Source organism: Wasmannia auropunctata, unplaced genomic scaffold, assembly GCF_000956235.1.
Source record: "Wasmannia auropunctata unplaced genomic scaffold, wasmannia.A_1.0 LD336060.1, whole genome shotgun sequence".
Classification (NCBI taxonomy): domain Eukaryota; kingdom Metazoa; phylum Arthropoda; class Insecta; order Hymenoptera; family Formicidae; genus Wasmannia; species Wasmannia auropunctata.
In genome coordinates this window covers 2,407,294-2,419,816 of record NW_012026830.1, presented here as the reverse complement: position 1 = coordinate 2,419,816, position 12,523 = coordinate 2,407,294, and the positions used below count along the sequence as shown (strand labels likewise).

Genomic DNA, 12,523 nt, shown 5'->3' with positions numbered 1-12,523 from the left:
AAATTTTCGTGTACTTGTTCAGCTATAGATACACGTTCAGCCACTGGTACGTTTACCTTATATATTTTTTAAATACTTTCATGAAACATCAAAATTTATGGAGAGTACAGATAATAGAATTAAATATAATAGAATTATCTCTATAATGTTATAGGTGCTCCATGTGGGCGGTCAAATAGACATTTTGCGGAAAAAAATATTGGAAATTTTACCGAAGAAAAAGAAGTCAACTGTTTCCACGATTTCAATAGGCTCGTTAATTCGAAGACATCAAAATATCATTGTTTTTACCGGAAAAATTGAAAGCCTGTACTCGTACATCGCCCTAGGCCAATTCTTATCGAACACTCTCGTTATTTGCTCCTTGGGCTTTGTCATCGTTAAAGTAAGTAATTTTAATGGCTTTTGCCGCACAGATTAATCAATCTTTCATTTCGATGACACAGACAAAATGTAAAAAAATGCAAATCAAATTTACAAGTATCGTGATTATTTTTTGCATGTATATGTACGTTATATTCAACAACCTTAATATTTTTACAATGCAATTCGCGATTCGAGAAAAAATTCGCTTGTGCACACATTTTCGATATTCCAGTCGATCGGCGCCGATCAAGGCTCTTCTATGTTAGTGAGATCTCTTTTGTTTTACGTCGTCACTAATATGGAAGCGTTTATCTTCTGTTTCGCCGGCGAATATCTAAGTGGTAAGGTGAGCTAAATTATGGTTGCTGATTTTACCGTAGAAATTCTCCACTACTTGTATCTTTCACATTACGAATTTTCGCTCTAATTTTACCTCCAGAGTCAGATGATCGGCGACGCGGCATATGAATCTCTGTGGTACGATTTAACTCCGAGCGAGAATCGAATTCTGCTCTTCCTGATAATGAGATCACAAAAACAATTGGCGATCACCATAGGCAGATTCACAAATCTCTCTTTGTATCAGTTCTCAAACGTAAGTTTTACGTAATGTCAATCAGATTATATGTTTGAGAACTGCATGTTATTACGTTCGTAAAAGCGTAAATTATCAAACATATTATGTATAAAATAACAACAATATTCACTTTTTACGCACGCAGCAATGTTGTTTGTCGTAGATTATTAAATCGTCAGCGTCATACGTTTCTGTGCTACGTATTTTAACGGTATGATTATAGCAACTGTAAGTATTAATATTGAATTACTGAATATCTCTGAAATATCACGTATGATGGAAGATTACTCTATTTTTTTCTAAAAAAAAAGGATGACATTGATACTCGCATCTCTCGAAGTATTGTTGCCGCTTTTTTGTAGTGATACTGATTGGTCGTCTACTGATTATGCTTGCTTCGTTGAGCGGCTGTCACTTCATATTTTGAGATTGATGTGATGTAATAGCGAATTGTAGTAAAAGTAGAAAATGTTAAATAGTGCGCGAAAGGCGCGTCTGTAATGCTATAGTTTTAATAAAAGTCCATGATTAGCTGATATTCTCTTGGGAGTTACATATCCCTCTATTACAATATTTTCGCAAATGTTGTTAAACGCGCACAGTTTACGCCAGCTTACTGAAAATATGCCATTACTCCTGGGAATGAGGTAGAAAAATCTTTTTTGTAATGCACGCACGCTGAAGGCGCGTACGTCGCACAGGCTTTTATCCTCTAAAAGAAACGTCGTTCCGCGCTAAATTGCGGAAGTTACCCCGACGCAGCGGAGACTGACTTTCCCCCTTCCCTCGTTCTCGTCATACAGTACGACTTGTACTCGCAAATATCTCGTTCCGATGATATCGCGCAATAGTATCAGATAGCAACCACAACGAACAGATCACAACGCAGACGAAATTATACTAGAACTATTTAGGTATCGCTATTTCGCGCATACAATCAGGTCGATCGCTTTCACACGGCAACGGAAACGGCACGGCCTCCAGCCTGGAGGAATAATTTTATTAGAGACGACTGTGGCTGCGTGTAACGCGAACTGCCGTCCTATCGCCCCTTACGACCGTTTAATTTGCAAACTTTGAGTTTACACCCGGTACTAAAGAAGAGAATTTATAGTATCTCGTTTTATCTGGCAAAAATACTCGTCTTAGACACGTCGAATGTGCCAAGGTGATGTATAAGACAATAATTTGCGCAATTCTGTCCTTCGTATATAATTTCCCGTCCGTCAGAGAATCCCGACGTGACATTTTCCTAAAGGAATTCCTTCATTAACTCCCATTTCCGACTAGATTTTAAATTAAAATTTATTTTAATTTAAATTAAATTTTTTTAAGAAAATGTAAAATGATTCATTTATTATGAATGTTTCAAATTACGTTTCGCGAATTTTGTTGCGTAATCACAATTCTAATTTTTCATATTAGATGTTTTAAAAAGTGAAAAGTTTTATATTTTAATATTAAATATCTTTAAATATTAATTATTTGTAAAAATTGTATCTGAAGAATGCGAGATCGTTAAGGTCTCTACGATTTTTTTTTTCGCAGAGTTATGCTCATTTGAACATTGGGCCTCGCTAGTGTTAAAAAACACCAATGTTCAAATGATCATAACTCTGCGAAAAAAAAAATCGTAGAGACCTCAACGACCTCGCGTTCTTCTTATCTCGAAAAGCCCTTTCAAACAAGCCCTCACTCGATCCCACATGCCATTTAAGATTTTCAACCTCCCCTTCCCCAATCCCCCTCAGAGAGTTAAAGTGGATGTTTTCAAGGTTAAACGATAGATTACATTTTGCCATTGTAACCCTGTAAAGTTCAACCCAATATCTTATTCAGCAATTATTTAGGCAGCCCCAAACTTTTGGCGGTCTCTGTATATACATATATATATATATATATTATATATGTATGTATATAACATTTAGAAATAATAATGTCTAAAATAAATGCAAAAATTAAGATTGCTTTAAAATTGATAATGTGATCGACAAATACCATCATTCATAGAAAATTCATTGAAGTTTTGACAATGATGCGGGAAGATCGGAGTGATTGCGCTAATAACAACATCAGCATGCGTGAGATAACGAGCAAAGCGAAAACGTCGGAACGTATTACAAACATGTTACTTATTCTTCATGCAATCTTAGTGTTTGTCTTCGGCATTGGTGTGGCCAATGTCGATGTCACCAATAATAAGACGGAATTACGCTTTATCTCAAAGATGGGAGTTTTCTTCAAAATAAACACGTAACGCACATTTAGATGTATCGTTATGACGGATTTCTTTTGTAAGTTTGTAGTCTGGTGGTATAGTAAATGCTTTATTATTAATTCTAATAAATCGAGAATTCACAAAATTAATATAATTGGAATAACTTTTAAATTTAATTTATATAGTAACTTACATTGTGCGACTTTTAAAAATTCGATACACATGATAAATCAAAAGATTAAAATAAATTATTTATATTACCAGATTTATTATTTCCATGCATTTTGTTAATATCGTTTAGTACAATGCTTATTTTTTGCACTGTTCAAATATCAGTTATGGATTCCGATTATTTCCACAAACAATGGAAACTTTATTTTCAGACTTTTTACACAGCTGCCCAAATCAATATTGTGCGTCACTGGTTAACGCAGCTTACAGCATCTTCCGAAGATGAGAGTAAAGATAAATTACTCGCCATTGCAAAAACTAAAGTTATTAAAAAGCATAAAAAGATTATACGTTTATCGGAAAATATCAAAAGTCTTTATGCGTCCATTGCGTTGATGCTATTTGTGTCAAATTCGTGAATGATTCGTGATTTGTTTGCTAGCTTTTCTTGTCGTAATCTTGGTGAATAATGAGCAACATTATTAAATATAAACTTATAGTATATTTTTTAAATATATTTGCAAATAATATGATATTAAATCTTAGTTTACTTTTTAATATTCAAATTTATGTTACCTATTTAAATTTTATTTTTATTAATTACATTCACTTTTTATTATACATATATAACATACAATATTTTAAAAAGTAAAATATTTTGTTAGTATATTATAATATAATAATTCCACACACACACATACATACACACACATATTTCATTACATTTAATAATTTGTTTGTACATTATTAATTTTATATTAAGTTTATACTTAATAATTTTTCGAATGTTATATTGCATAATATTGCAGGCAGCCCCAATGCAACAGTTTAATTAGTGAGATCTTTTTTATTTTACGTTCAAACAAATTTCAAAGCATATATGCTGAAGAATATTTGAAAAACAAGGTTGATAATAATTTATGATAAAATATTAATATTTATCGTTAAATATTAATACTAAATAGTAGCGTATTATATATAATTAAAAAAGATATCGTAAAAAATATCTACTAAAGTATTAAAAATTTCTCTATTATTCCTATCTTTATAGAGCAACGAAATTAATCTTGCTGCATATAATTTATGCATGATACGATATGAAATCTAAAGACAGTCGCGTTCTGTTATTTGTCATATTAAGATCGCAAAAGCAACTGATCCTTACAGCCGGAAAGATGTTGGAGCTATTCTTAAAATCTTTTACAAGTGTAAGATTTATACATAGAAATTCCATTCTCAATGAAAAAAGTTTTTCCTAATATTAGAAATAGAAAAAATATATTAAATTCTCTAATACAAAAATATAATATTCTTCTAAATTATAAATACTTCGAGATTATATATGTCGATACTAGCTTATACTTTAATATTGTTCTACATTCTCAAGTACGTAACTATGTAAAATTGAAGATTAACAATATGAAATATGTTATCTGTAGGCATTTCATCCAATTTATTTAATTTTCGCAAATTACATTTGCAAATTGCCTTGTTTTATTCTTCCATATAATAAATTATTCGTAGTTTAATTATTTTTACATATAGCTAAAAAGACTTTAAGTGAAAATCGAATCTTCTCTGTCAGGTTTTACATGTAGGTGGCCAAATGGATATCCTGCATCACTGGTTGATAAATTTCGCATCTAAGGAGAGTGGAAAGAAGCACGAGTGAATCACAACGGACAAAATTATCCAGAAACATCAGAAAAACATTAATTTCTCGAAGAACATCGAAAATCTATACACGTACATCGCGTTGTTGCAGTTTTTGTCTAACACGACAATGATTTGCTCATTGGTATTCCTCATCGTAAGCGTGAGTAAAAGATGCAGATTAAAATGTTACATATATATTAATGATTATACTATCTATCGGGTCTAGCTTTGCTAATAAACACACGATTATTTCAATTAATTCCTCTGTATTTCATAACACAGATGAAATATGTAAAATAGAGGCAACTATTTATAATTGTGCAACAAGATAATGATTTCTTTCTGTTTACAGACAATCGATACACCCGACGCGATAGAGCTGCAATAATAGGATCCTATTTTATACCATAACGAATTTAGAAGTATTTGTGTTCTGCTTTGCTGGAGAATATCTGAACAACAAGGTTAGCACAAATGATATTTATAACGTTGATAAAATGTTAAATAATTTCGTGTTAAAACATTGAAAAAAGAAGTTAAATATTGTAACAAAAAATTTATGAAACAAATTGAAATTCTTTCTCATTATTTCCATCTTCAGAGTAAAGCGATCGGAACCGTAGCATACAATACCGCATGGTATAATTTGAAACCTGAGGACACTCGTATCTTATCGTTTATAATATTAAGATCGCAAAAGCAATTAAAGCTTACTATTGGAAAAATGGCGGATCTTTCTTTAGAATATTTTGCGAATGTAAGAATTACTAATTTTACACATTATTTGCATATACATATATATATATATACATATATATATAATGTTTGTTAAGTAATATTTATTTTTTTCAGAATTAATTTACTATAAAATTTTTTGCACATAATTGATTGCAAATTTTTACTATACATTATTTAACGTAACGATGTAATGAATGTCACGTCCATTATTTCGTCGATCTTCTCAACTAATACTTGTGAAACACACGCAATATAGACCGTTTCCTAAATACATTTGTAGTAATTTAAAGAACATGATGTGAAACTTTATCTACGCGGATATGAAACTCTGAGATATAATGTACACATTTACACAGTTAAAGTTTAGACAAAGCAAATTCGAAAGAGACCAATATTTCTCAAATAAATATATAATAAATATATAATATCTTCAATATGACACTGTTAAATCATTTCTGCGTGACATCGCGCGACATATATAAATGCCCTACTTTCACATTGTATAATAAACTATACTTACTTTTATATTCGTCAATCAATATCCGCAGGCTTTAATTAATCTCTCGTCAAATATTGCTACACCATCAGTGCACATTCAGATATTGCGTTCACAAAAAATAGCACACACGTGTTCTCATAGCACCGCACAATTTTCTGTTTCATCGTCGAGGTCTCTACACCCTCTAAGTTTCAAAAACTTTTCGAAGGATCCCCCCTGATCGCACGATTTGCCATCGGACGTACGTTGCCCCGCCTATGTTCCGCGTGTGCCGATGCATATTTAAGGCAAACAATTTGCGATCACGTCAGCGGTGCACGAAAGAGGGAGAAATAATTCTGCCTATACCTGTCTTTTATCAATGTCGGGAGGAACACACCACCAGGACGAATGCGTTTGTACTCATGGTATGATGAAAATATTTAATGTGCGACTCCTATTGGCCGTTGGCCTCGGGGTACACCTGTGTATGTAATGACCCCCTACGACCTCCCAGTTTTCTGGATATTTCACGATAACATCGAGTTGTGGTTGACAAAAAATATATGTATTCAGCGAAACTATATTTTTTAATGTTTTCAAGAGTTATTCTTTCCTCCTAAATGTATATGTATTTTGATGTGCTTTTATGTACACGAGAGACAGTAAGAATAGATACGAGGTCATGACCCGTAAAAAGTACTACTAATCGAATAACAAAATTTATGCTTTGATATGTGACCAGACATATTATGTTACACCATGTAGAATATTTTAGATTGTCACAATAACAATTGTTTAAAATTCTGCTAACAATCTCTTTACGCAGTATTATTTCGATATACATATTCGACTTGATGGTCTGTTTCAATGTAGCGTCTTAAAGCACTCGAAATTTTTATTAATGTTAAGTTATTATGATGTCGCAACAAAATGTCATGCTCGAACTGTTCTACATACATACATACATAAAATTAAATTTTCCTTAGATATCACACAGATATGCATAAACATAACTCATGTGTAAAAAGTTATATTAATCATAAAATGCACGTTCTCATGTACAAATTTCGATTTGAAACACTTTACTGCTATCTTTCGTAAGTTACAAGTGCAGTAATTGATAACCAATACACAATTGTAATAAATGCATTATTTGTAATAAAAGTAAATAAAAAATATATATTTGATATATTTTGAAAAATAATGCAGATGGCTAAATAAATATTTGTACGCTGTGATAATTTGTTATTAGGATTTTTAATCATAACAAGCGTTAAATAGTATAACTAAATAAAAATAAATATTTTAATCCACAAAATCAGTTGCCGTTAAATACGTGTTTGCATCAGCGTAATATATTAATTTTTTTCACGTTCTGCATTGCACATATATAAAACGTTGCGTCAATAAATTATTCATAACTTCATCAAATCATATTTTAAAGCAGGCATTCGACAGTCCCGATGCGACGGGAAAAATAGTGAGAGCTTTTCCGTTTTACAGCGTAGCAAATCTCGAGGCATTCATGCTTTATTACGTACAGAAATATCAGACAAATCCGATGAGCGAAAACTAAGCTGTTGACTGTTGGACAATTCTTAAACTTCTCTTTAACTGTTCTATGAACAATCTATCATATAATAAAAAAAGATAAAATTACAATAAAATTTTTGAGAAGTGACATACATTAGATTCTGTGATATGCAATCAAGAAAAACGTAAATTAATTAATATGACTCAGTTTATTGTTTAATTTACATTTTTTTATTTGATCATGATTTTAGAAAATTAAATTTTAGAAAATTAAATTTTATTATTATTTTTATCTTTGCAGAGAAAAACTGTTGGATCCGGATCTAGAACGAACGCAATTACATTCTGTTATTCGTGATACTGTTGTGAGATCGCAGAAACAACTGACGCTCACTTCAATTAGGAAAATGGATCTCTTTAGAATGCTTCGCAAGAGTAAGATTTGTACACAGTATATGAGATAATTCATTTGATTATATCTAACATTTGCCGCAATTATATATCTCTCAGCTTTATATTTTCTTACATATCTTTATTACACTTAATAAATATTACATTCTGGAGACAATACTTTGAGTGTAATAATAAATATATTACATTCTGACGCTTTATTATAGATCATAAATTTTATAGAATTGTACTTATCGGTATATTATTAGTGATCCGATGAATATCACGTTTTATCTTTTTGACTTTTAATTGACAGTTCTAAAGTATATATTATATATGGTAATTTATAAACTCATTAATTATACGAGTGCATAACACACAACACAAATGCATATTCCAAAATAGTATAACTTATTAGTAATAAATCAAGTGAACAGAATAACATCGAATGATGTGGCCTTTAAGCTGCGGTATGGCATCTCGATAAAAAAAAATTGCCATAATATATTCTCCATTTCCACGAATCTCGCCATAACCGTCCCTTCCTTCCCGGCACGACCCTTCGGAAACTTCTTCATTTTTCCTTAGATCAGTGCGCATGATTTTTCGACGTATTATAAACCGAGCTGCACATCTCAGCGACCTCCGTTCTGCATGGTCGTAAATTTTTAACGAAAATTGCACGGCACCGTACCGTTCGGCGCGTAGGGCGGAAGAACGGCCCCCTCGGTTTTCCTTCCATCCGCAAAATCGGCGATCGCCGACGACGCGCGCTACAATTTTATCGTACGCGGAGCGATGAAAATATTTAATGAGCTGCCCCCTGCCCGGTCGACGGTGGACGAAGGTAGGGCTCGCGGCAAGTGACCCTCCGGCATCCTTCAGTCCATCCGCAGCGTCTACAGGTGCGCGTCTCGTGCCTCTCATTGTTCATAAATCTGTTCCGCGATCGAGCTCGACGCTGTTGTTTCTTCCGCGCGCGCTTCGGTTAACTGCGACCACTGTGGATTTGTTTCACTAATCCCCATCGACGCATCGATACCGAAACTTCTCTATTCTTGTCGATTAATATGTTCTCCGTAAAAAAAAACCGATATCACGATAACAAATCGTTCTCTGATTTTTCGAAAAGTTTATAATTTTTAACAAGTATCTCTCAATTTCTTTGAACGAAGAGATTCTTGAGAGAAGGACGTTTACGACCTAATCGCATTTTAGCTCCTTATCGCCGATTATGTAACGTGTTCGCGTTAATCGATCAACCGAGGATTGAGCTTTGTCAAATAATGTCTGCAGCTAATACAATTACCCGATCGATCGAAATCGGACTTCGGGTCGTTGGCATATGGCCAGGTGCGGCCTACGCGTTCGTCAATCGACTTTTCTGGACCACGACGATGATAGCCGCGCAGATCTTTCAGTATCGTCACATGGTGGTGCACCTTAACTCCGAGGACATCTCACAGCTGATGGATGGCCTGAGCGCGACGCTGTCGTACAGTTTGTTGTGTGTCAAGTTGATTGTTTTCTGGACGAAACAACGGTACGTCGTTGCTTGCAGTCCATGATCTTAACGAGTCGTACAAATCGAACAAACGTTTCGATAATATGGAGCGGCTCGCGTGTCATCCGTAATTATCATTATACTGCATCATATTAAAACATTAGAGATTTAGTGATTGTTACTTTTTTTGTAATGACGAAGCTTCACGAGTGCACATTTAGAAGCCACTGTTTCGGCAAACGATACGCGTATCTTTTCTTTCTCATGATGCACCATCAGCAATTTGTAAATAATAGATTTTAGTACGTCCCTTCACCACCATTTCTTATCGTAATCATTATTACATCGGGAAATGTCATTATTAGCAACCATGATATCGATATCTACCGTCGCATCTTTCGACCCACCCTGTCCATCATTCATCACCGCATACAGACAGATAGTTTCCTAATCATAGTCTTCGAGGGGGGAACATCTTCGCTCTCGCGGTGCTGCACGAAATCGATTCTTCCTAGAATATTCAGCGACGTGTTAACAAGCATCGCGACGGACTGGGAGGAGTGCGGGGACGCCTTGTACAGCATGAACAGCGTGGCCAATCTGTCGCATCGTTTCTCCAATTTGATTATCGGCCTGCACTCCACGGCCGTGCTGTTCTACGGCATCGGCGTCGTCGCCCTGCGCAGCGACGACGCCGCCGATCCTGCCGATCGTGAACTTTTTCTCAAGATGGAGTTACCCTTCGAGAGTGGCACGTCGCCAATTTACGAGGTCGTCATGACCACGCAATTCCTGCATCAGATGACGGCCGCCACCGTGATCGGCGTGCTCAGCGCGCTGCTCGTTACGCTGGTAAGTTGGGGCCCCTCGAAAGGCTTTCAACCCCCGAGGGATTTTCAAGTTCCCGACTGAGATTACCCCCGGGAGTGAATCCCGGGAGAAAGCTCGCAATGGATGTTTGTAGCACATTTCAATTTGTTTAGGAAAAATTGGAAGAAAACTTATTTGTGAAAAAGTGATTTCTGACTAGTAACAGACTAATTTCTTGGGAACAAATTAGTACATTAAACAAAACTTTTACACTAGACTTATTTGCCTTCTCTTAATTAACGTTAAAAATAGTGATTGTTATCGCTTTGTTAAGATATTATTCTAAATATTTCTACAGAAATACTTCTTTTTATTTATAACATTATGAATGATAAATTTAAGAATCGTTAATAAATTTTTGTTTCATTCAAAATTTAACAATATATGTTATTATATTATGCAGCATTATATACATATATATATTTTTTTAAATACATTCATAAAATATCAAAATTTATGAAGAGCATAGATAATAGAATTAAATCTTGATAAAACAATCTCTAATGTTATAGGTGCTCCATGTGGGCGGTCAAATAGACATTTTGCGGGAAAAATTATTGAAAATTTTATCAAAGAAAAAGAAACCAACTATCTCCATGATCTCAATAGGCCCGTTAATTCGAAGACATCAAAACATCATTGTTTTCACCGGAAAGATTGAGAGCCTGTACTCGTATATCGCGCTGGCCCAATTCATATCGAACACCCTCGTTATTTGCTGTTTGGGCTTTATCATCGTAAATGTAAGTGATTTTAATGGCTTTTTCCATACAGAGTAATCAATCTTTCATTTTGATTTATTTCGATGTCACAGATCAAGTACAAAAAAAATGCAAATCAAATTTACAAGTATCGTGATTATTTTTTACATGTATATGTACGTAATATTCAACAACTTTAATATATTTACCACGCAATTGGTGATAGAAAAAATTCGCTCGTGCATATATTTTTGATATTCCAGTCGATCGGCGCCAGTCAAGGCTCCTCTATGTTAGTGAGATCTCTTTTGTTTTACATCGTCATTAATTTAGAAGCGTTTATCTTTTGTTTCGCCGGCGAATACCTAAGTGTCAAGGTGAGCTAAATTACGGCTGCTGATTTTACCGTGGAAATTCTTCACTTCCTGTGTTTTTCACGCTACGAATTTTCGCTCCAATTTTACTTCCAGAGCAAAACGATCGGCGACGCAGCATACGAATCTCTGTGGTACGATTTAACTCCGAGCGAGAATCGAATCCTGCTATTTCTGATAATGAGGTCACAAAAACAATTGACGATCACCGTCGGCAGATTCACAAATCTCTCTTTGCAACAGTTCGCAAACGTAAGTTTTAATGTCAATCGGATTATGTGTTCGCGCTTTGTACGTTATTCCGTTTCATTACGCGTAAATTATCAACCGTATTATATATACGATAACAACAATATTCACTTTTTACGCAAGCAACAATGTTGTTTGTCGTAGATCATTAAATCGTCAGCGTCATACGTTTCGGTGCTACACGCGTTGTAACTGATGTAATTATAACGGCTGTAATTATTAATATTGAATTATTACGTATGATGGAAGATTACTCTATTTTTAATAAAAGTCCATGATCAGCTGATGTTCTCGTGGGAGTTAGCGACGTTATTGCGTATCCCTCTACTGCAATAATATTTTCGCAAACGTTGTTAAACGCGCACAGTTTACGCCAGCTCACTGAAAATATGCCGTTGCTCCTGGGGACAGGGGAAGAAAAATATTTTTCGTAAGACGCGCTGAAGGCGCGCACGTCGCACGGGCTTTCATCCCCTAAAAGAACTTTGAAACGTCGTTCCGCGCTAAATTGCGGAAGTTACCCCGACGCAGACATCGGGGGACTGACTCTTGCCCTCCCCCTTCTCCCTCCCCCCTCCCTCGTTCTCGTCGTACTCGCAAATATCTCGTTTCGGCGGTATCGCGCGATCGTGCCAGATGGCCACAACGAACAGATCGCAACGCTGACGAAATTACACTGGGATTACTTAGCGCTA

The 12,523-nt window shown here is 34.8% G+C and overlaps 2 protein-coding genes across 2 annotated transcripts in view; both read left to right on the top strand.

Moving 5' to 3' along the window:
- LOC105450622 (odorant receptor 13a-like) overlaps positions 1-1,167 on the top strand; it is a 3,244-nt gene extending 2,077 nt beyond the window's left edge. Inside the window, exons 3-6 of the mRNA XM_011690556.1 lie at positions 155-385; positions 599-712; positions 806-961; positions 1,107-1,167. Of these exons, the coding sequence (XP_011688858.1) occupies positions 155-385; positions 599-712; positions 806-961; positions 1,107-1,160 (555 nt within the window). The 3' untranslated portion in view covers positions 1,161-1,167. The remainder of the gene's footprint in view (positions 1-154; positions 386-598; positions 713-805; positions 962-1,106) is intronic.
- Positions 1,168-10,216: 9,049 nt separating this feature from the next.
- LOC105450563 (odorant receptor 13a-like) lies at positions 10,217-12,020 on the top strand. The gene is made up of 5 exons (XM_011690489.1): positions 10,217-10,486; positions 11,017-11,247; positions 11,469-11,582; positions 11,676-11,831; positions 11,973-12,020. Exons 1-5 carry the CDS (start codon positions 10,217-10,219, stop codon positions 12,018-12,020), a joined length of 819 nt encoding a protein of 272 aa, XP_011688791.1.
- Positions 12,021-12,523: the final 503 nt, after the last annotated feature.